The following is a 22,451-nucleotide window of genomic DNA, read 5'->3' on the forward strand; positions in this document are numbered from 1 at the left end:
ACAGCATCTCAATTGGATTCAAGTCCGGATTTTGACTCGGCCAATCCAAAACCTTCATTTTGTTTTGTTTTTTAAGCCATTCAGAGGTGGACTTGCTGGTGTGTTTTGGATTGGTGTCCTGCTGCAGGACCCAAGCGAGCTTCAGCTTGAGGTCACGGACTGATGGCTGGACATTCTCTGTCAGGATTTTTTGGTAGAGCAGAATTTGTGGTTCCATAAATCACAGCAAGTCATCCAGGTCCTGAAGCAGACCCAGATTATGACACTACAACCACCATGTTTGACTGTTGGTGTGCCGTACTTTTTCGGAAATGCTGTGTGACTTTTACGCCAGATGTACCGGGACGCACACCTTCCAAAAAGTTCAACTTTTGATTCTTCAGTCCACAGAATATTTTCCCAAAAGTCTTGGGAATCATCAAGATGTTTTTTGGCAATAGTGAGACAGGCCTTTTATGTTCTTTTTAGTCAGCTGTGGTTTTCACCTTAGAACTCTGCCATGCATGCCGTTTTTGCCCAGTCTCTTTCTTATAGTTGAGTCATGAACACTGACCTTAACTGAGGCAAGTGAGGCCTGCAGTTCTTTAGAGGGTGTTCTGGGGTCTTTTGTGACCTCTTGGATGAGTTGCCGCTGCACTCTTGGGGTCATTTTTGTAGGCCGGCTGCTCCTGGGAAGGTTCACTGCTGCTCCATTTTTTCTCCATTTGTAGATAATGGCTCTCACCGTGATTCGCTGGAGTCCCAAAGCTTTAGAAATGGCTTTGTAACCTTTTCCAGACTGATAGATGTCAATTACTTCATTTCTCATCTTTTCCTGAATTTCTTTAGATTGTGGCATGATGTCTTCCTTTTCGGGATCTTTTGGCCTACTTCACTGTGTCTGCCCGGTTCTGTTTAATTAATCTCTTGATTCAACAGGTCTGGCAGTGGCTAGTGACACTGAACTCCGCCTTCCAAAAAATACGATTAACTACAATTACAAGGGGGCAATTACTTTTTCACATAGGGACATGTAGGTTTGGATATTTTTTTTTTCTTTTCCTTAATAAATAAAATGGTCACTTAAAAACTGCATTTTGGGTTATCTTTGTCTAATATTTTAAATTGTTTGATGATCTAAAACATTCAAGTGTGACAGACATGCAAAAGAATAAGAAATCAGGAAGGAGTAAATACTTTTTCACAGCACTGTATACTATTGGCCCTTTCTTCTGAGCTGATCTAGTCAGACTATATAATGCTAGTCAATGGGGAAACTGGACAGAATTATATGAACTTTGCCTTTAATATGTGCCACCATAGTACAAGATCAGGGTAGCTCCATCTGACATTGACAGAATGATGACACATCACTGTCTTAAAATGACAGATTTAGGTCTTGTGACACCTTTTGATGTCTTATTAAGACCAATCTAGAGATCAGAGGTGAGTCCATCCCACCTGATAACGTCAGTGTGTGCCTTTGCTCTTTGCTCTCCTCTACGGCACTGCACTGACTCAAGTGGAGTCCATCCACACTTACATACCTGACGCTCCAAAAGGTTCACAACAGGTTCACGACTCTCCAACAGGGAGACAGAAAAAATGCTCAGAGAATCGAGGAGATCCAAAGTAAAACTTGATACCGATCTGTCAGGGAGAGAACGACCAACAAGAGAAATGAATCTTGTCTTTTTTTCTTACAATTGGCGTAGCCTAGGGTTGGCACTCGGATCTTATCAATCCTCCATAATGTTTGAGACAATGACACATTAGATTTCCCCCTCTGCTCCACAGTTTAAAGTTATAAATCAAACTATTCAAACATTGTGATTAAAGTGCGCATTGCAGACTTCCCTTTAAGGGGACTTGCAGATGTTTCGGTCACACAACACATTTTCCTACATGCCCCCCACCCATTTCACGGCACCATAATTTTATGGATAATTGACGTCACAGGTGTTTCTGATTCCTCAGGTGGGTTTCATTGCTTCATAAGATACCTGGGCTTGCTTCTACCCTTTGTAGTCTGTAGGTGTAGGGTCAAAAAACAAGAATCAAATCATTGGAGACATCGTTAAAACCTTAGGATGACCGAAAGGAACTGCCTGGAATTTCATGAATAAGAAAGAACACACTGGTGAACGCAAAGTGGCTGGTTGGGCCAAGGAAGACCCCCACTACTGATGATGGAAGAATCCTCACTATGGTCAAGAAAAAGCCCCCAACACCTGTCTGACAGACCAAAAAGAGCCTTTGGGGGCAGATGTGGACGTATCAAAGACAACTTCTCTGCAGAAAGATGTTTGCTTGTGCAGATCAGTGTGCTGTTTAGGTGTCCATCTTGCACAAATTTAGCGGTACCCCGTGCCTTCATGCACTATGGCGTGTGAAGATCCATACCTGATAACCAAATGTGCAGCAACAGCAGACAACTTAACCCATCGGCCTTCTCTGATGAATGCGTTCACCATGTTGACGTGGGCTTGTGTGCCCTTATGTTGAGGGTCGACCAGATCGGGCTTTGTTGGCTATACTTGTTCTTCCTTCTTTAGCCCTCGACTTGTTTTCAGTTCTGTACTGAGCCAACATCCTTTGGTGAATTGGAGCAGGTTTCACTTCCTCTACCATAAGAGATTTCACTACAGGGTGCAATCCAGCAGTGGAGAATCCTTGTTCATTTGACCTTGGCTTTAACTAGACTAACGTCAGAGCTCTGTGCTGTGCATGCTCTAATTACCCATAAGCCACTGCAAATGCATTATATCGCATCAGCGTTTATCTGCTGTGGTTACCGCGTAATTTTCTAATTGCTTTTACTTTTGATTTACTCTCGTTTTAACACCTGGAGATAAATATTTAAATACGATGCCAATCAATGCCAAATGACTGTTTGTTACGTTTAAATTCCAGTACCCCTTCTTCTTATCCAGCCGTACCATTCAGAACTGTAAAACACTTCCATGTGAAAGCTGTAAGCAGTCTAGTCATTATTGCACAATATTAGACTAATAAGGAGCACACATTATCATACGGACATACATACATACCTCATGACTACGTGAGTTTACTGTTCAGGTTTAAATCCTGGTGATAGACCCCCAAACTCAAGTGAGCAGTTTTTTTTTTTCCCCCCTTTCCCCAAAATAAGCAAATCTACGAATTATTCTCAGCATACCCAGGACACACTGGGGGGATTAGATCTTCTGAATGGCTTGGGACCACCTGGAATCTGTAGCTTGGGGACTTGGAAGTCTGAGCTGACCTGCTTGGCCCGCGGCCATCCACAGTCCTCACCAGGAGAATTGTCGAGATAAACTTTGGTATAGGGGAGCAGAAATCTGTCCGCAGAAATGTCACAGAGGTCGCATGGTGACACTGAGAATTATTTGATTTGTATTTTTCTAATATCTGCCGGGGCATCTCATGTGGTAACGTGCATCATGTGTGCACAGCTATTTGACGGTTTGCAGTAAATTTGCTGAAAATACGATCAAGCACATCAAAGAGGATGCACGTAATAATAAAATTTCCATCACAATGTGGCTGGCGTTCACAACTTATTCCAGTAAAGGTCGTTCTTTTATGATGTTGTTGACATACCGTTTTAATAAATATGTGAAAAGCTGCACAAGCGACTTGGCTAAGGTAGGTAGACACACAGAAAGCGAACAAGTTGCAGAGTAAAATTAAATTATAATAACGCTAAAAAAGGATGTTGACCCTGCTTAGCTTTGTAAAGGATATGCAGACTGCGAAGCGATTGCTCGCCTCAGATGTTTATTCTCTCTTAGAAAGCATCATGTTGCTCGCTCAAGAGGAATACTCCAGGAGGAATTTGTTTATTTGTGCTCTTGAGGGAAAAACTAACAAGTACTCTCTGCAGTCACAGAATGGAGCAGTTGTTGCCAAAAAGTCACGGTCAGCATCAAGTTTTCTGTTTCTTTTGGCACTCCCGGCGTCCTGATCCGATGCAGTATATTACATGCCTCCCTTCAGCCATCCATTTTTTTTTTTTTTTGGGTCACTTGTCCCTTTCACGGATTTGGGAAGCCAGCGCTTGCCTTAGGGTGGCACAAATAACACCCCCCAGTTTATCATTGTGGGAGGGAAACCACAGCACCCAGAGGGAACAGAGACACGGAGTGGACGTGCAAACTCCACATCTCTACCTAAATGGTCATTGAATTCACTGTGTAGCGGACATTCAGTTTTAGTAAGTACGAGCTGTGGAAGTGACTTGGCTATGCAGGGGACATCACCGCAGCCACCACATGACAAACCAACTCAGGACCCAAGTGCAGCCATTCAGCTGGTGACACCTCAACTCCACACATGTTCAGATGGACTGGGACAGTGGGACGTGTTTTTATGGTGCCTGGTGTGCCAATTCTGCCACCAACCCCCAGCCTTTTCCCTGCAGGTTGGAGGGCTGGATGCGGATTATCGTCGTCCCCAGGAGAGAGCAATTGCAGGTTAAGGGCCTTCCTTGCTCAAGGGCCCAACGAAGTGGAGTCACTTTTGGGGTTTATGGGATTCGAACCGGCAACCTTTCCAATTGCCAGTGCAGATCTCTAGCCTCAGAGCCACCACTCAGTATGCAGACTGTCACACAAATCCCAGGCAGGGATTCAACACTAGCGCCGATTGGTGAAATTCTCCAAAGCGAATGTCCTTCACAGCGAATATGCTTTGTTCATCAAATATTTTCCTGAAAAATCACCATGTAGCCTGCTGGCTTAGGCAGACATTTTAATGTGAGTGCCCATCGATGCTTTATGAGGTTAGTGTGACATCACAGAGCTGTGGCAGACATGGAAGAACGTTCACACGTGCCTGCTGTAAGATCATTGCTGGGTCGCAAGCACAAGAAAAAAAAAAAAAGCACTAAAACCACATAAACCCCCACACCCCCCCTCTCTACGTCTATAGCATCTGAGAATGTAAGACACGCAGAGAAATGTAATCTCTATATCTATAAAATCCACCATCTGTCTGTCTGTCTGTCTGCTCTCCACGAGAGAACGACTTAACGGATTTAGATCGGGCTTTTTTCTAGAATTTGCTTGAAGATTCCAGTTGATTTTGCAACTTCTCTCATCGCACTAAGTTTCGTAGTTCGTTTGCGGTACCGATTTATTTGCACGAATCCAAGAGACACACAGCGGGCCGAGGGGAGGGGGGTGAGACATAATCTAACATCCGCTTAGCTAGCCAACGAGAGAACTACTTAACGGATTTAGAGCGGGCTTTTTTCTAGAATTTGCTCGAATCGTTCTGGTTGATTTTGTGACTTATCTCATCGCACTAAGTGTCATAGTTCACTTGCAGGAAGGATTAATTCACGCAGCGGGTGAGGGGGGACGGGGCATATCTAACATCCACTTATCTAGCCAGCGAGAGAACTACTTAACGGATTTAGATCGGGCATTTTTCTAGAATTTGCTTGAATCGTTCCGGTTGATTTTGCAACTTCTCTCATTGCACTAAGTGTCAGAGTTCACTTGCAGGAAAAATGTATTCACGTGAGTCCGAGAGAGACACAGCGGGCCGAGTTGCCCTCCTCACTCGCGCGCCAGCCTCTGGGCGTATCTTACATCCGCTTAGCCAGCGAATAAGAGAACGACTTAACGGATTTAGATCGGGCTTTTTTCTAGAATTTGCTCGAATCGTTCCGGTTGATTTTGCGACTTCTCTCATCGCACTAAGTGTCAGAGTTCACTTGCAGGAAAAATGTAGCGAGTCCGAGAGAGAGTTGCCCTCCTCACTCGCGCACCAGCCTCTGGGCGTATCTTGCATCCGCTTAGCCAGCGAACAAGAGAAGGACTTAACGGATTTAGATCGGGCTTTTTTCTAGAATGTGCTTGAACATTCAAGTTGATTTTGCGACTTCTCTCATCGCACTAAGTGTCATAGTTAACTTGGAGGATGGATTAATTCACGTGAGTCCTAGAGTCATGCAGCGGGCGGAAGGGGGTGGGGCATGTCTAACATCCGCTTAGCTAGCCAACGAGAGAACGACTTAACGGTTTTAGATGGGGCTTTTTTCTAGAATTTGCTTGAAGATTCCAGTTGATTTTGCAACTTCTCTCATCGCACTAAGTTTCGTAGTTCGTTTGCGGTACCGATTTATTTGCACGAATCCAAGAGACACACAGCGGGCCGAGGGGAGGGGGGTGAGACATATCTAACATCCGCTTAGCTAGCCAACGAGAGAACTACTTAACGGATTTAGAGCGGGCTTTTTTCTAGAATTTGCTCGAATCGTTCTGGTTGATTTTGTGACTTATCTCATCGCACTAAGTGTCATAGTTCACTTGCAGGAAGGATTAATTCACGCAGCGGGTGAGGGGGGACGGGGCATATCTAACATCCACTTATCTAGCCAGCGAGAGAACTACTTAACGGATTTAGATCGGGCATTTTTCTAGAATTTGCTTGAATCGTTCCGGTTGATTTTGCAACTTCTCTCATTGCACTAAGTGTCAGAGTTCACTTGCAGGAAAAATGTATTCACGTGAGTCCGAGAGAGACACAGCGGGCCGAGTTGCCCTCCTCACTCGCGCGCCAGCCTCTGGGCGTATCTTACATCCGCTTAGCCAGCGAATAAGAGAACGACTTAACGGATTTAGATCGGGCTTTTTTCTAGAATTTGCTCGAATCGTTCCGGTTGATTTTGCGACTTCTCTCATCGCACTAAGTGTCAGAGTTCACTTGCAGGAAAAATGTAGCGAGTCCGAGAGAGAGTTGCCCTCCTCACTCGCGCACCAGCCTCTGGGCGTATCTTGCATCCGCTTAGCCAGCGAACAAGAGAAGGACTTAACGGATTTAGATCGGGCTTTTTTCTAGAATGTGCTTGAACATTCAAGTTGATTTTGCGACTTCTCTCATCGCACTAAGTGTCATAGTTAACTTGGAGGATGGATTAATTCACGTGAGTCCTAGAGTCATGCAGCGGGCGGAAGGGGGTGGGGCATGTCTAACATCCGCTTAGCTAGCCAACGAGAGAACGACTTAACGGTTTTAGATGGGGCTTTTTTCTAGAATTTGTTTGAACATTCCAGTTGATTTTGTGACTCTCATCACGCTGTCATAGTTTGCTTGCCAGGAGTGATATATTCATGCTAATCCGAGACGGAGGTTGTGGGCCGAGGGGAGGGGGAAGCGTGACATCAGGAGTGGGGAGCCAGGCGGGCCCTCCTCACTGTCCTGTTTTACTACTACATGGGCTGGAGTCGCGGGGGATGGCTAGTGTGGTATATATTTAAAAATTCCCATATTCACCTGATGGCGCCGCAATCTCCACCACCCTAAACATCTACGTCATGCCCTACAGGGGGGGCTGCTCGTTCCTAAAATGAAAACTGTGAAGATCCGGAGTGAGGAATTAAGTTACAAGCTTGTGTGAGGATGGAAGAAAGAAGGATCTGGAGAAAGGATACAAGTAAGGTGGAAAGGATTCAGACCTGGTTGGACACCATATAGAGTGAGAGATGTTTGATTTGCTCTTTTGTAAGGTGTGTCAACTGTTACATCTCATGGAGAGTTCAGGAACTTGACGAGAACCGGTTTAAACCTTCTATCTTAATCCTGGACGGGTTTCACGAGAATTGGAGATTTATACGAATGAGCAATGGTGGAAATGAGAGCACAGGGCAATTCAAACTGAATGTGTAATCCATACATTGAAATGCGGGTTTAATTCACCCACCTTACTGCTTAGGGGGAGGTAAGTTACATCAGCCTGGCTGACTCTGAAACGGAAACAATTCACTCCACTACCAGTATCTCAGTGATGAATCATTCTGAAGCGTCTATCGGCGTGTTCCATTGGCGGACCTGCTCTGCTCAAATAATAATGGCTGCAAATGTACACCTGAGCAGGTCTGACCTCATTTTAACTGCCACCTTACAAGCCTGTTATGAACAAGTGGTGTCCCAGATGTTTGGGGTTCCTCAGGCGGGTTTCCTGGTTTCCTAAGATACTTCGACTTGCTTTTACCCTTTGGAGTCTGTAGCTGCCATTGTTCAGCATGAGGACAAGAGCTGTGCCAATGAAAGTCAACGAAGCCATCATGAGGCTGAAAAACAAGAATAAAACCATCAGAGACATCGGTAAAACCTTAGGACGACCGAAATCAACTGTCTGGAGTATCACGAAGAAGAAAACCTCCACTGCTGCGGTGCATATAGATATAGGTGGATAAAGATATAGATAGTTGTGAAAATGTGTGCGTGTCTGCATACAAATATAGTCACACGCGTGTGCCTTGGGGACAGCTTAAAGACCCTGGTGACAATTCCTTGTCAATCCACAGGGTGGCGCTGTATTCCAACATCTCTTTTCTTCCACCCTCTACAGACCAGATAACCACCTCTGACGTCACTTCAGGTGGCCATCCACCTGGACTCCCCCCGTTCCTGCCTGCTTGGCTGGCATTTAACCTGAAGTGTCGCCATCTTGGATAGTTTAATGTGAGACTCTCATCCTTAGGGATGTGTTTGGGTTTTTTTTTTTTTTGCTGAAAAGTTTCATTTATTTTGCTGCTTTTACAATATTTGAGGCTGCAGTGTTGCCCTAAATCTTTGTCTTGTCCTCTTTTACAATATGTATATTTTTTAGCCTCAGTAAAATTTTACACAAAGCATAATGTAATCTGTAGAGTTCAGTGACATTCTTGCAAGAAATGTGAGGTGCCACTTTAACAATATTTAGTTTATGATTTCTTTGTTTATGTGTTTGAAATTTATCAATAGAAAGAAACCTGGAACTGGTAAAAATGCAGTTGCAAACGGTTGTGTCGTCTGACCTCCAAAGATCCTTTTTACATGTTAATGTTTGTGTTTGTTCAGATTAAAGAAGGCGAGCATTGCCTATGAAAATATGTTTGAAGAAGTGCCCATCATCATTAAGAATTCACACCTGATCAACGTTCTGATGTGGGAGCTGGAAGAAAAATCTGGTGTGTCAGATAAGCAGGAGCTCCTGAACCTTTCCAGCAGGTAAGCTGCAATGGATGCCAAGTGAGATTCATTTTATCTTCTTCACCCTACCTAATGGTGCAAATGAGAAATATTTGGTACTCGGTGCTGGCCAGGGTACAGTGGCACACAATAGCAAACAGAGCAATGGCAGACAATGTTAATAAATGTGCTGCATAACCAACCATACACCATCCATCAGACGTAACAATCATCAGTAACTGAGTTGAATGTGCAAACTGATTACAATACAATAAAATACAATTTATTTTTTGTAGAGCCCAAAATCATACAAGGAGTGCCACAATGGGCTTCAACAGGCCCTGACTCTTGATAGCCCCCAAGCCTTGACTCTCGAAGAAGACAAGGAAAAATTCCCAAAAAAATCCTTGTAGAGAAAAAAATGGAAGAAACCTCAGGAAAGGCAGTTCAGATAGAGACCCCAATACAACAAAATAAACACAACAGAATACAAGTCATCCTCAATACAATACAATAGTGCAGTAGAAATGTTACAAATGTAGAGAGCAGAATTCAACAGTAGATGATATTATGTAATATGATTTGGCTTTAAATTTAAAATTGATTGGTGGTGCAGGTTGAAGTTTTACTGCTAAAGTTTTATTGGAGGTAAGCGACCCGTACATAGCAGGATTTTAAGAATTGTACAGAGGAAGGATACAAATTTAACCAATATCATGTAAAATGAATAAGGAATACATTTTTTAAAGGCTTACAATACAGAAGTGTGACCTAGTGTTTTTATACGTTAAAGTAGACAGACAGACATGAAAGGCACTATATACTAGATAGATAGACATGAAAGGCACTATATACTAGATAGATAGACATGAAAGGCACTATATACTAGATAGCCAGCCAGCCAGCCAGACAGATAGACAGACATGAAAGGCACTATATACTAGATAGATCAATAGATAGACAAACATGAAAGGTGCTATATACTAGATAGATAAACAGGCAGACATGAAAGGCGCTATATACTACATAGATAAACAGGCAGACATGAAAGGCGCTATATACTACATACATAGATAGACAGACATGAAAGGCACTATATACTAGATAGATAGATAGATAAACAGACAAACATGAAAGGCACTATATACTAGATAGATCAATAGATAGATAGACATGAAAGGCACTATATACTAGATAACCAGACAGACAGACATGAAAGGCACTATATACTCGATAGATCAATAGATAGACAAACATGAAAGGCACTATATACTAGACAGATAAATAGATTGATGTGTAGTTTTTATGTATATATAGATATAAATATAGATAGATAATTCTATTGATCTTTATAGATACAGATATGCAATGTTGTCGACTTAGTGAACACACAATGCCGGCAGTGATAGTGCCCCTTCATGTCCCGGGGTGACCCTCAGACGTACATGCATGACAATATCTTTACCTTTAAAATGACAGCCATACACAGTACATATAAAATATTTTCTTTTGTGCTGCCTTGTGATTACATTCAAACAATGAATGTTTGTAGTGAATACACCTCTCTTAAAATGTACTGTATATTCAGTTGTAACAATTATGTAAAGAGGAATCAGTAAATTCATTCAGCTAACAGTTTATTAAAGAATAAGGTGGTCCTGCTGTTGTGGGGTCTCGTTTTTTGCCCAGACCGTCCACATTTAGCCCAGGGTCCGCATTATAAAGCTCATCCCACTGGGCCGCACTTTCAAAGTGACTCCTGCCTTGACCTGCTGTCCCTCTCATTTGTTAACGTGTTTTATTTGACATATTTAAGGTGCCTGCAGGTGAACATTACTTAAGACGAGTTTAGATTAATGAGCCTGTTAACATTTGAAGAGATGCGACATTTCTAGCATTTCCAGCGGTTATGTGCAGGCACAGCGTCGTCTTAAATGTTTTCTGATTGAGAGAATTTCTGTGTGGCGTTTGCACAAGACGCACATCACAGCCATTTCTCTCCCCTCTTCTTTTTTTTTTATACACTGGTTTCTAATGAATGGATGAAGTTGAACACTGCAGACATACCAAGGCCCACACTTTCTGCGCAGCTGACGGTTTGGTGAATTTAAACTTCTTATTATCTCAGTTAAACTCTTGATCAGTTGCCATTTCTTTTTCTTTTAGCCACCTTATTTCAGTAGTTTTTGTGCTCCTGTAGGTAGCCACTTTAGTTTTTGATAGGGTGCTAGGAAAATAAAATTAGAAAAACGCAAAAAAGAAAAACCTGGCACGACTTTCTGCTGGCAGAAGGCGAGACTAACAAGTGTGACGGGCGAAATTGTTAGTTCCGTGTTTGAAGACTTGCTGCAAAGGCCTCGTCTTGGCAGCCATGAAAGGTCGAGTTGTGTTTTACTCTGGTATTAATTATGTTTTATTTTTCTACCAGTGTATTGTTATTTTAGTTAAAAATATATTTTCTGTAAAAATATTTATTTTCTCTGAGCTTTTTCAGTTGCTTGGGAAAATAAAATATGTCATTTGTTTCCACGTCATAAAAATCAGAACATGTGCAGTTTAGGTTGTGTATTCCATTAAAATATGAAGTAACTGCATACACAACATCCTGTCTTATTGGCTGAATCCTTTCCAAATCCTCGTTTCATGGATTTACTTAACTTTTTCTTTTCTGTTTAAAAACCATCCCTATATGCACTATATATTTACCAATAATTTAGAATTTCATATATTTTCTTCCCTCAAGTCTTTATTTTTTAATAGTTGTGCACTTTTTCCAGTGTTCACGTCACTGCACTTAAAGGGATCAGAATGGCCCGCTCTTTTTTATTTTTATTTTCCTGTCTCGTTGATTTATCTCTTTGAAAATGTCCCATCATTTCCACATTTATAGAGTAATTATTAGCTGAATGGATTTAAACTGTTAACCAAGTTTCGCTGAAGTGCGGAAATAAAATAAAAGAATAAACTCCGTGCCGCTGTGCCTGCTTCTGATTCCGCTGGGCTCTTTGAATGATCGATGAGTGTGCAGGGCCTCGGGGCGAAGACGCCTGCTGTGTGGGGACTTCAGTGAGCTTGATATGAATTTCTAGAATGACATTAAAGTGTTGTTAAAATGAACAATAGCAGAGGCTCTTTAAAATCAGATGATTGCAATAATTTTGGATAAAAGCCTGATGTGATGAACGGTGACTGGTGTGCGCGGTCTCTGGGCTTCTTCAGGCTCTGTGAGCTGGCCTGTCTTGAGGTCTGTAACTATTTATGGGTCTGTGCCGCTAGGTACCCGACAGAGCAGGTCTGCACCAGGTATGATCTTCTTGAAGTCCCGACCTCTTTGATCTGGTTATACAATACAATACAATACAATACAATACGATTTATTTTTGTATAGCCCAAAATCACACAAGGAGTGCTGCAATGGGCCCGGGGCAGGGCAACAGCAGGCTCACAAGCGCTGCAGTGAGAAGCGAATCCTAAAAGATCGGGGTCACGCTATAATACCCTAATTTTGCACCCCAAAGCACGAGGCTGAGTCTCAGTACATTAACAACACCAGCTTTATTCAGCTTGAAACGGGAACAGCACGGTTATTTATTGTAGCGAGATCTTCCACTCGCCTATACACAGACACAGCAGTCGGGCAGGGAGGGTCGTGGCCAAGTAATCCTGTGCCCTGCATTTACAATGTTCCTTGTATCACCCATCGAGATCTTTTCTGTTTGCTTCGGTGAAGAGCCGCCCCAGTGCTGCAAGCCTGCTGTTGTCCCGGCAACAGATAAACAGTCTTCCACAGATGCGGAGATCGCACTTCGGGGCGCTCTTCGCCGTCTTGTCTCATTGACGGAGGTCCCAAGAAAGTTTAGAAACCTCACCTTTTCTTGAATGAGTGCCACATTAATAGGAATGTTTCTTGAAGGTGTGTCACTGAGCCACATCAAAACGGCTTTTTCGGTGTCTTCTAATGTAGCTGTTCGCATACGTTCGCAACCCGAGATTTTTCTTCTTTTTTTGCTCAGTGTTTGAAGAAAGTTGACAAGTGTCGATGGCGAAATTTCCGAATTCACTGGCAACGTCTTTTTTTCTTTTTGTCGCAATCGAGAGCTGCAAAAATGTAATGTTTTTTTCTTTTCCAATATGAACTGTTATCATTTTTTTGTGTCTGCCGTCTCTATAGGAGGGTGATATTGAGTTAAATTCCAGTGGATGTTTTTCAGATGTTGATGAGCAATAAGCCAAAGGTATCACTGAAAACCACAAAAAACAGCAAAAAAAACAATACAGCGGAACCTTAGGTGACGAATGTCTCGGACCACGTACAAATCGGGTTACGACCAAACACTTCGACATACTTTTACATCTGTTCACGACCACACACTCGGGTGACGAACAAGCCAGTTTCCCTTTCGGTTCGTATGCGCCGATGATTTCTGCACGTGTTCAGTCTCTCCCTGTGCAGCGAGTGAGCGAGAGAGTGAGGGCTGGCCGCATAAGGACAAGAAGGCAGTTAAAGAATGCACCGGGCTTGTTTTTAAAGAGACTGCTTCCAGCATTGTTCTAACCTCGTTGTATTTAATGAAGACCTTTTTCTATTGGATTTTAACCTCCACTTTACTTCTGTTTACAGCGATCGGTTCGTAGCGTGCATTGTTGCAATGTTACTTTTCTTGGTTGTTTAATAAATTACGGATTTTTCAAATGTTCATGTTTTTCCCTGTACTTAAAGCTCATTAAAAAAAAAGTGTTTACAGCGAGCGGTTCGTAAGGCTGTAGCGTGAATTCTTGCAATTTTACTTTTCTGTGTTCAAGGTTTTCTGTGTTTTTCAATGTTTTTACATTTAGTTTACTATTACACTGTGCATTTTATGGTATAATTGACTATTTTTGTGCTTAAAAATCTTTTAAAAATATATATTTACATACAGTTCATACGGTCTGGAACAGATTAATAGTATTTACATAACATCCTATGGGGGAATTACTTCGGGTCACGACCAAATCGGGTTACGACCAGAGTTTTGGAACAAATTACGGTCGTGACCCGAGGTTCCACTGTACGAGGAAAGTTCAAAGAAAGAAAAAACATTGACAGTGTTTGTGTTTGGGGATCGTTGTGCACAACTGAGCTGCGACCACAGAACTAACTAATTTCAAGGTCTTTTGGGCACTTGGTTGTAATGAAACTATCTGCTGAATGTAGTTCATTGTAACGAGATTTCTATAGACTCGTGTCGTGGGGAAGCTGTCGGGACCATAAAAATACTTTGTTGTAATGTTAATTTCATTGTAAAGATATTCGTTGTAACTGAATTTTACCTGTATTACAAGTGTAGAGCAGAATTCAACAGTAGATGATATCACATGATATGATTTGGATTTGTTTAGAGTCCTGGAGACCTCAGCCATCAAGCTGCCTCCCACTATTGGCCATTCCACAGCTGAGTCAGCGCTGGGCCAGCCAATCCGATGAAAGGTCCCCTCTACCCGACGATTCCTGTAGTCATCCATCTGGGATTACTTTACCTTGGACAGGCAAGGGACGTGCTGACTCGAGGGATTAAAGTCCAATCTCCCCCCCTAACCCCGGGGAAGGATATTTACTGATAAAAATGGGTTTTGTGATTCCAGAAACATGGAGAAAAGCCTTGGAAAGTCCGAGGATTGAAGATAAATAGAAAGAAGAAGACCAAATATATGTGGTTTAGTGATGATCAGGATTCAGGGAGAGAGAGATTGAAAAGAGTCGAGAAGTGGTATCACAAGGTGGAGAATTAGGTGTGGAGAATAACCCACAGAGTGCAGTGTGGATGGAACAATTGGAAGAAGGCATCTGGAGTGTTGTGAGATCCAAGAAGATAAAGGTTAACAGCAAGGTTTTTTGGTAGGACCAGATATGAAGTATGAAACCGAGACATGGCCAGTAACGGGAACGCAGGAGAATAAGCTGGAAGTGGCAGAAATGAGAATGTGGAGTTACAAAGGAGGACAGAATAAGAAATGAGACAATCTGAGCAACAACACGAGTGGGAGAGACACATCTTAGAAAGTACAGTAGAGGAATGCCCGCTGTAGAGGTATGGACATGTGATGAGGAGAGACGATCAATATGTGGGCACACTGCAAAAAAAATGCATATGCAAAAACGAGACCAAAAAAAAAACTTTTAATGGGAGTTGATTTGCTTTTATTTAGCAAAACATTCTGCCAATGCCATAAGCAAAGTTTACTTTACTTAACAAGATTTCGTAAAGTAAGCAAAATAATCATAAATATAAAGTTTTGCCAAGTCAATAATTCTTACAATGAGGAAAACAATATTTAATAAGTAGTTTTCACTTGCTTAAATTAAATTTTTTGCATTGAATAAGAGTGATGGGATTGGAAGTCCATGGAAAGAGAATGTGAGGGGAGGCCAAAGCAGACGTGGGATGGATAAAGGAAAAGGGTCTGACTGGGGAGGAAGTGCAGGACTGAGCTGTATGGAGAGGAGGAGGAGGAAGAAGAAGAAGATCCTGCTGCTAGGTCAGAGGTCTCAGACTCAGTCGTGGGGTCCTCTTTTGGCTGCAGGTTTTTGTTCCCCCCAGTTTTACATTCTGTGAGACGTTTTCCCTTAAACTGATCTCATTTAATTAGCTGGCCATTTTTTTGTCCTGTCTTCTTTTTCAGCAGTGTTATTTTTAAATGTATATTTCCCCTTTATCTAATCTAATAAGGCATTTAGAGATGAATCGCCATGGATTCACACCATAAAGTGTCTCGTTTCCAAAGAGGCAGTCAGTGGTGCGCTCCCGTGAAGCTGGTCATCTAATCTGACATACCCAGCGACTCACTCGGACACATTCAGGCAGGTTTGATTTTTGTCTTTAGTCGTAGGGGCAGACCTCGTCCAGAAATACAATGCATATAATGCAGTGACGAGGAATAAGAAACACACATGTCTGGACAGAATGGAAAAGACAAAAAGTAAAAAGGGGGGCTGAACGTGCCATACCAAGTTAACCATTTCATATAGCGCTGGCTCAGACAAGCAGCACACTATTGGCTGGCTGTCACAAACAAAAAGGGACAAGCATGACTGTGCTGGAAGGTCGTCACACAGTCAGTGAGTTACACATACCCTGTGATTTTCAGTCGTTTGAATCAATCTGGTCTGGTGACAGGATAATCAGAAAGGCTGGCATATACCCCATTTCCAAAAGTCAGGTAATATGACATTGCCCAAGAGTGGCACAGTGCTGCATTTCTGTTGATTAGCACAGGCAACAAATAACTTCATTGTACTCTGTACATGTAACCCTTCTTCTTCTTTTTGTTCTTCTTTCGTGTATATATGTACATATACTGCTCAAAAGAATTAAAGGAACACTTTTTAATCAGAGTATAGCGTAAAGTCAATGAAACTTATGGGATATTAATCTGGTCAGTTAAGTAGCAGAGGGGGTTGTTAATCAGTTTCAGCTGCTGTGGTGTTAATGAAATTAACAACAGATGCACTAGAGGGGCAACAATGAGATGACCCCCAAAACAGGAATGGTTGAACAGGTGGAGGCCACTGACATTTTTCCCTCCTCATCTTTTCTGACTGTTTCTTCACTAGTTTTGCATTTGGCTACAGTCAGTGTCACTACTGGTAGCATGAGGCGATACCTGGACCCTACAGAGGTTGCACAGGTAGTCCAACTTCTCCAGGATGGCACATCAATACGTGTCATTGCCAGAAGGTTTGCTGTGTCTCCCTGCACAGTCTCAAGGGCATGGAGGAGATTCTAGGAGACAAGCAGTTACTCTAGGAGAGCTGGAGAGGGCCATAGAAGGTCCATAACCCATCAGCAGGACCAGTATCTGCTCCTTTGGGCAAGGAGGAACAGGATGAGCACTGCCAGAGCCCTACAAAATGACCTCCAGCAGGCCACTGGTGTGAATGTCTCTGACCAAACAATCAGAAACAGACTTCATGAGGGTTGCCTGAGGGCCCAAATGTCTACTGCGCCCTGTGCTCACTGCACAGCACCGGGAGCTCAATTGGCATTTGCCATAGAATACCAGAATTGGCAGGTCCACCACTGGTGTCCTGTGCTTTCACAGATGAGAGCAGGTTCACCCTGAGTATATGTGAAAGGCGTGAAAAGGTCAGGAGAAGCCGTGGAGAATATTATGCTGCCTGTAACATCGTTTAGCATGACTGGTTTGGTGGTGGGTCAGTGATGATCTTGGAGGCATATCCATGGAGCGACTCACAGACCTCTACAGGCTAGACAACAGCATCTTGACTGCCATTAGGTATCAGGATGAAATCCTTGGACCCATTGTCAGACCCTACGCTGGTGCAGTAGGTCCTGGTTTCCTCTAATGCACGACAATGCCCGGCCTCATGTGGCAAGAGTATGCAGGCAGTACCTGGAGGATGAAGGAATTGAAACAATTGAATGGCCTTCACGATCCCCTGACTTAAACCCAATAGAACATCTGTGGGACATTATGTTTCGGTCCATTAGGCGCCGCCAGGTTGCTCCTCAGACTGTACAACAGCTCAGGGATGCCCTCATACAGATCTGGGAGGAAATGCCACAAGACACCATCCGTCGTCTCATTAGGAGCATGCCCCGACGTCAAGCATGTATACAAGCTTGTGGGGGCCACACAAGATACTGAAAAGCATTTTGAGTAGCAGAAATTAAGTTTTTGAAAAAATGGACTAGCCTGCCACATCTTCATTTCACTCTGATTTTAGGGTGTCTACACAATTGAGCCCTCTGTAGGCAGAAAACTTTTATTTCCATTAAAAGACTTGGCATCCTTTTGTTCCTAAGACATTGCCCTGTCGTTATTTGTATAGATATCCAACTTCATATTGAGATCTGATGTATCAATTGTGTTTCTTTAAAGTGTTCCTTTAATTTTTGTGAGCAGTGTATGTATATATATATATATATGTATATGTATGTATATGTATATATGCATTGCATTTGTCATTCCAGCAGATGGCGTACCACAAACATTTGCAGTAATAAAATGCATTGTATTTGTAATTCTGACAGATGGCACATGGCAAATATTAATGTTGTTTTTTTTTATGAAGGTCTTACTAGATTTCAGTATAACAGAGACATACGTATGCATTGCATTTGTCATTCCAGCAGGTGGTGCATCACAATGATTGTTGCTGCCGTTCTTCTTCTTTCGGCTGTTAGGGGTCGCCGCAGGGGATCATCTGTTTCCGTATCTTCCTGTCCTCTGTACATGTGACACTGATGACCTCAAAGAGATCACAGCATGTCTGCATTCTGCTTACCATAGTCACATATGTTCCATAGTCCTGTGAAAAAGTTAGTACACCCCATGAAATGTTTTTTCTTTTTTTTACAAATGTGGACTTATCAGGATTTGATTTTTGTGTAAACAGTATCTATAGGAAAATGTCATATAATTAATGTCATGCCACCTTCAACATGTATATACTGTAGGCAGTGTGGCATGGTGGTTAAGGCTTTGGACTTTAAACCCTGAGGCTATGGGTTCAAATCCCACCTCTGACACCACTATGTAAGTCACTTCCCTCTCCTGTACTCCGATTGGGAAAACCTAAAAAAAAGGAAGTGAAACCAGTTGTGAGTCAAATGTTGCAATTCGCTTTGGATAAAAAGTAAGGGCCGAATAAATAAATGTTTAATCCAAAGAAAGAATTTCACAAGTGGAACAGGTAAATGCACCCCTTCAGTTTATAATCACGACCTCAGATACCTGCAGTTAGAATTGGGGTGAATGATTTGAACATCACGCCTGCTTTTTCTTCCCGATTTGAGAGCGTCCTGCTCTGTGGTTATGAAGCACTTACAACGCTGCTTGTGTTTCACTTCTCAATGCGGCTTTGAAATGTCCACCTATTGAGGTAGAATTGAGGATTTGTATTTATTATTTTTTTTTTCTTAGATTATTAAGAAAAGATTATTAAGATGTACCGAGTGCACTACCCACCCCTTTAGTGCCTGCGTCCATGGACTATAAAGAGAATATTATCTTTTTAATTTGTCGCTCCTAATTCAGACCTGCCAGATATGTTAGTGGATCAAAGTGGCATACTTTCTTCCTCTTGATTATTTAGCATTTGAAAGGATACATTTTTAGGACTTTGTTCTCAGGCTTTGCTTGGTTTAACAGCAATACAGACGACAGCCCCCAATCCAAATCCATCCCCCTTGTAGCAATCAGTTTGAAACAGAAAAACCGAAATGAAGACCTTCTTGAATCCGTCAGGCAGCTGTGTGTTATTAAGATTAGCGTGTTTCTGTATCAATGTCTCATTCTGGTCTGGGTGCCTTTATGGGTTCTTTTTTTTTTTTTCCATTGCCATGATAAGATCTCTGTAGGCTTTAGTTCTAAACACGTAACGGGGCGGCTGCTGCTGCTGCTGCTGCTTTGGCTGGTCGGGTTTTGAAATAATGTAGTAAAGGTCTGGCGTGGAACACGCTGTGGTACTAAATATGTCGAGTCGAGCACAGCTAAATGTGGAGGCTCCTCCACGCGCTGACTGCGCAGCCAACTTATCAGTTACTTTTTCTCAGTCCACATCTGTTTAAGTTATCTCTTCCCCCGGCCCGCTGTTTCCCTGGAAACCGAAGCAAACACAACATCACTTCAGCGTTTAACAATAAGCCCCTGTTTGAGCTCCCTCGCGGATTGAACTGGGCCCCCGAAGGGTTCATTTGAAATCAGTTGTCCTGATCTAAGGGCAAAATTTAATTCTTCTTTGGAAACATTTTATGAACATTAGATATGCAGACAGCCTTAAAAGAATCCCTGGCACCGATTAAAAGTTTTCAGGGTCTGGGCACAAAAGCAACGGCCTAAACTTTAGATTCTTATGGTTTAGAGAGGGAATAGTGAGTTGAGTGTTCAGTGAATTTCCTTTTTTAAATATTGAAAGACTCTCTCTCAGTCTTTTCTCACAGCTTCCATACTTGAAAGTCTTGTGTTTTGCTTCACGATTGTGCGGTTAATTTGGGGGGGGGCACGTCGTTAGCCATTTTATTACCGTCATCCTTGTGTTTTATTCAAGCTTTAACAATTACGGGTAATGGTGGGATGAGGAGGAACACTCTTGAAATTGAAATTATATCCTGATCCTATCTGGCATCATCAAATGATCATTCATTGTGTGGCCATTTGTAGTACTGCTGGTTCATTTGGTGCCCAATATACAGTAGGTGAGTATTTTATTGACCCAAATGAAGACTCTCTTTAGTGCTCATTGCTTAATGAACAAGCGCCATTTAACAAGTAACCCACTAACTGACTGGAATGTGTAAGCATGTTTTGGAACAGTCGCTCCCTTTATATTCAGTGTCGACATCTTTTGTTTTGATTGCTTACACAAAATGCCCAAAGCGGCATGAGGCCTCCAGATATAAGCCAGGAATCCCCAACCAGCCTGCCCAGAAAAGGGGCACAACAGAGACAGACGGTCAGAGCCCCCTTGTGATGCCCCGTGCAAAGGACACACTCTGGGCATCTGGAGTCATAACTGAACAGCCAGTTGGTGACGGAGTGACACACAGACCAGATGTCATTGGTGGTGCCAAGGAAGTTAGTGTCTTGCAACTATTAACACAGTTCACTGCAGAAGCACCATTAAAAATATCTTTAAGTGAATATTTACATTGTGTGCAGTGGCTCCAAAACAAACCGGGATGGAGCAAAGACAAACTAAAATAATCATCTTACTTGTTCAAATACCGCAGATCAAGAAGAACAGACAGAAAACCAATCAACAAGTTAAAAAGCAGACACAAAAATCTACCATAATCACAGAAAAAATCTGGCTGGTTGCTATATCTCTGTCATTCCAAAAGATGGCGCATGACAAACACATGTAGTAGTAAAATGTTTTGTATTTGTCATTCTGACAGATGGCACATGGCAAATATTAATACTGCGTTTTTCTGAATCTCATACTAGAGCATTGCCACACCCACCACATGACAAACCGCCTCAGGATCCCAGATTAGGACCCGAGTGCAGTCATGCAATGGGTGACACCTCAGCACCAGACTAGTTCAGATGGAGTGGAACAGTGTGCACATGGCAAATATGAATACTGCTTTTTTTATTAATCATATACCAGATTTCAGTATAACAGAAACATATGTATGCATTATACTTGCCATTCCAACAGGTGGCGCATCACAAAGATATGTAGCAATAAAATGCATTGTATTTGTCATTCCAACAGATGGCACATGGCAAATATTAATATTGCTTTTTATGACGGTCATACCAGATTTCAGTATAACGGAGGCATATGTATGCATTGCATTTGTCATTCCAGCAGGTGGCGCATCACAAATGTGTATTAATAAAATGCCTTGTATTTGTCATTCCAACAGGTGGCACATGGCAAATATTAATATTGCTTTTTATGAAGGTCATACCAGATTTCAGTATAACGGAGGCATATGTATGCATTGCATTTGTCATTCCAGCAGGTGGCGCATTACAATGATTGTGATGTGCCATCTTTTGGAATGACAAATGTAACGCATTTTGTTATTGCATGCACTATACATTCCAATAGATCATGCCCTGCAAATGTTAACACTGAGGATTCAGCATCCGTGACTTCTCTGGTAAGCTGAAATTTGCCAAAATGAAGTTTTTAATGGTGCTGAAGACTGGCAATGTGTTGGTGTGAAGGGTCCTTATTGTTACACGTGCAGTGACATTCTCGCTTAAAGTCACCATGATCAGTGAGTAGAAGTACGGTAACTCAAATCTCCTGTCTTCCTTACCTGAAGTAACTTGTGTCACAAATGGTGATCTTTCCAGCATTTTTTTTATTTTTTTTTTCAGTTGTAGCCTTCATTTACAGAATTGTTACGAGTCAGGGAGCAGTAGGTGGCACACTCCTGTGAAGCCACTCGACTAATGTGACATGCCCAGTGACTCACTCCAGTCAAATCTGACCCGTTTGATTTTGTCTTTAGTCGTAGCAGCGAGATCTGTGTGCACGAGTGCTGACAACCAATGAATGGTCACCTGGGAGTGTAAGTCATAGAATGCAGTGACCTGGAATAAGGGACACTGGGTTTTTGAACCTCACAAACAGAAGGGAAGCTTGTCTTTCTGATCTCTTGTGTTTTATGTCTTAAAGCAGAATGGGAAAAAAGAAGAAAAAGCCAGAACTGTGGGTGGACTTCGCTGTTCCCATTAACCCCTTGTACGGTGCCGGCTGTGTCAGGCAAAAAGGGGGCAAGCATGGCTGTGCTGGAAAGACGTTGGTAAATGTGACAAGGGTGGACATTTTCAGTCATTTCATTTGACACGGTCCAGCGACTGCTGTCTGCAAATCTGACTTGCCGCACGTCTAGAAGTCGCAGAGTTTGACGCCATTTTTAGTGAGTCTCAACACCTTACAATAGTATCTACCATTAGGGGACACATTCATTTAGCAGGTTTTGGAAAATAATTATACAGTAATATTAGGGGGCTTAGCTTCGCTTACCAACCCCACACACCAC

At 42.4% G+C, this 22,451-nt stretch overlaps 1 protein-coding gene across 1 annotated transcript in view; it reads left to right on the forward strand.

The window, feature by feature from the left end:
* LOC120516947 (eukaryotic translation initiation factor 3 subunit H-like) overlaps positions 1-22,451 on the forward strand; it is a 214,945-nt gene that overhangs the window by 178,049 nt on the left and 14,445 nt on the right. Inside the window, exon 5 of the mRNA XM_039738986.1 lies at positions 8,833-8,982. Coding sequence (XP_039594920.1) covers positions 8,833-8,982 — 150 coding nt within the window. The remainder of the gene's footprint in view (positions 1-8,832; positions 8,983-22,451) is intronic.

The sequence above is a fragment of the Polypterus senegalus genome, chromosome 16, assembly GCF_016835505.1.
Source record: "Polypterus senegalus isolate Bchr_013 chromosome 16, ASM1683550v1, whole genome shotgun sequence".
Lineage (NCBI taxonomy): Eukaryota > Metazoa > Chordata > Cladistia > Polypteriformes > Polypteridae > Polypterus > Polypterus senegalus.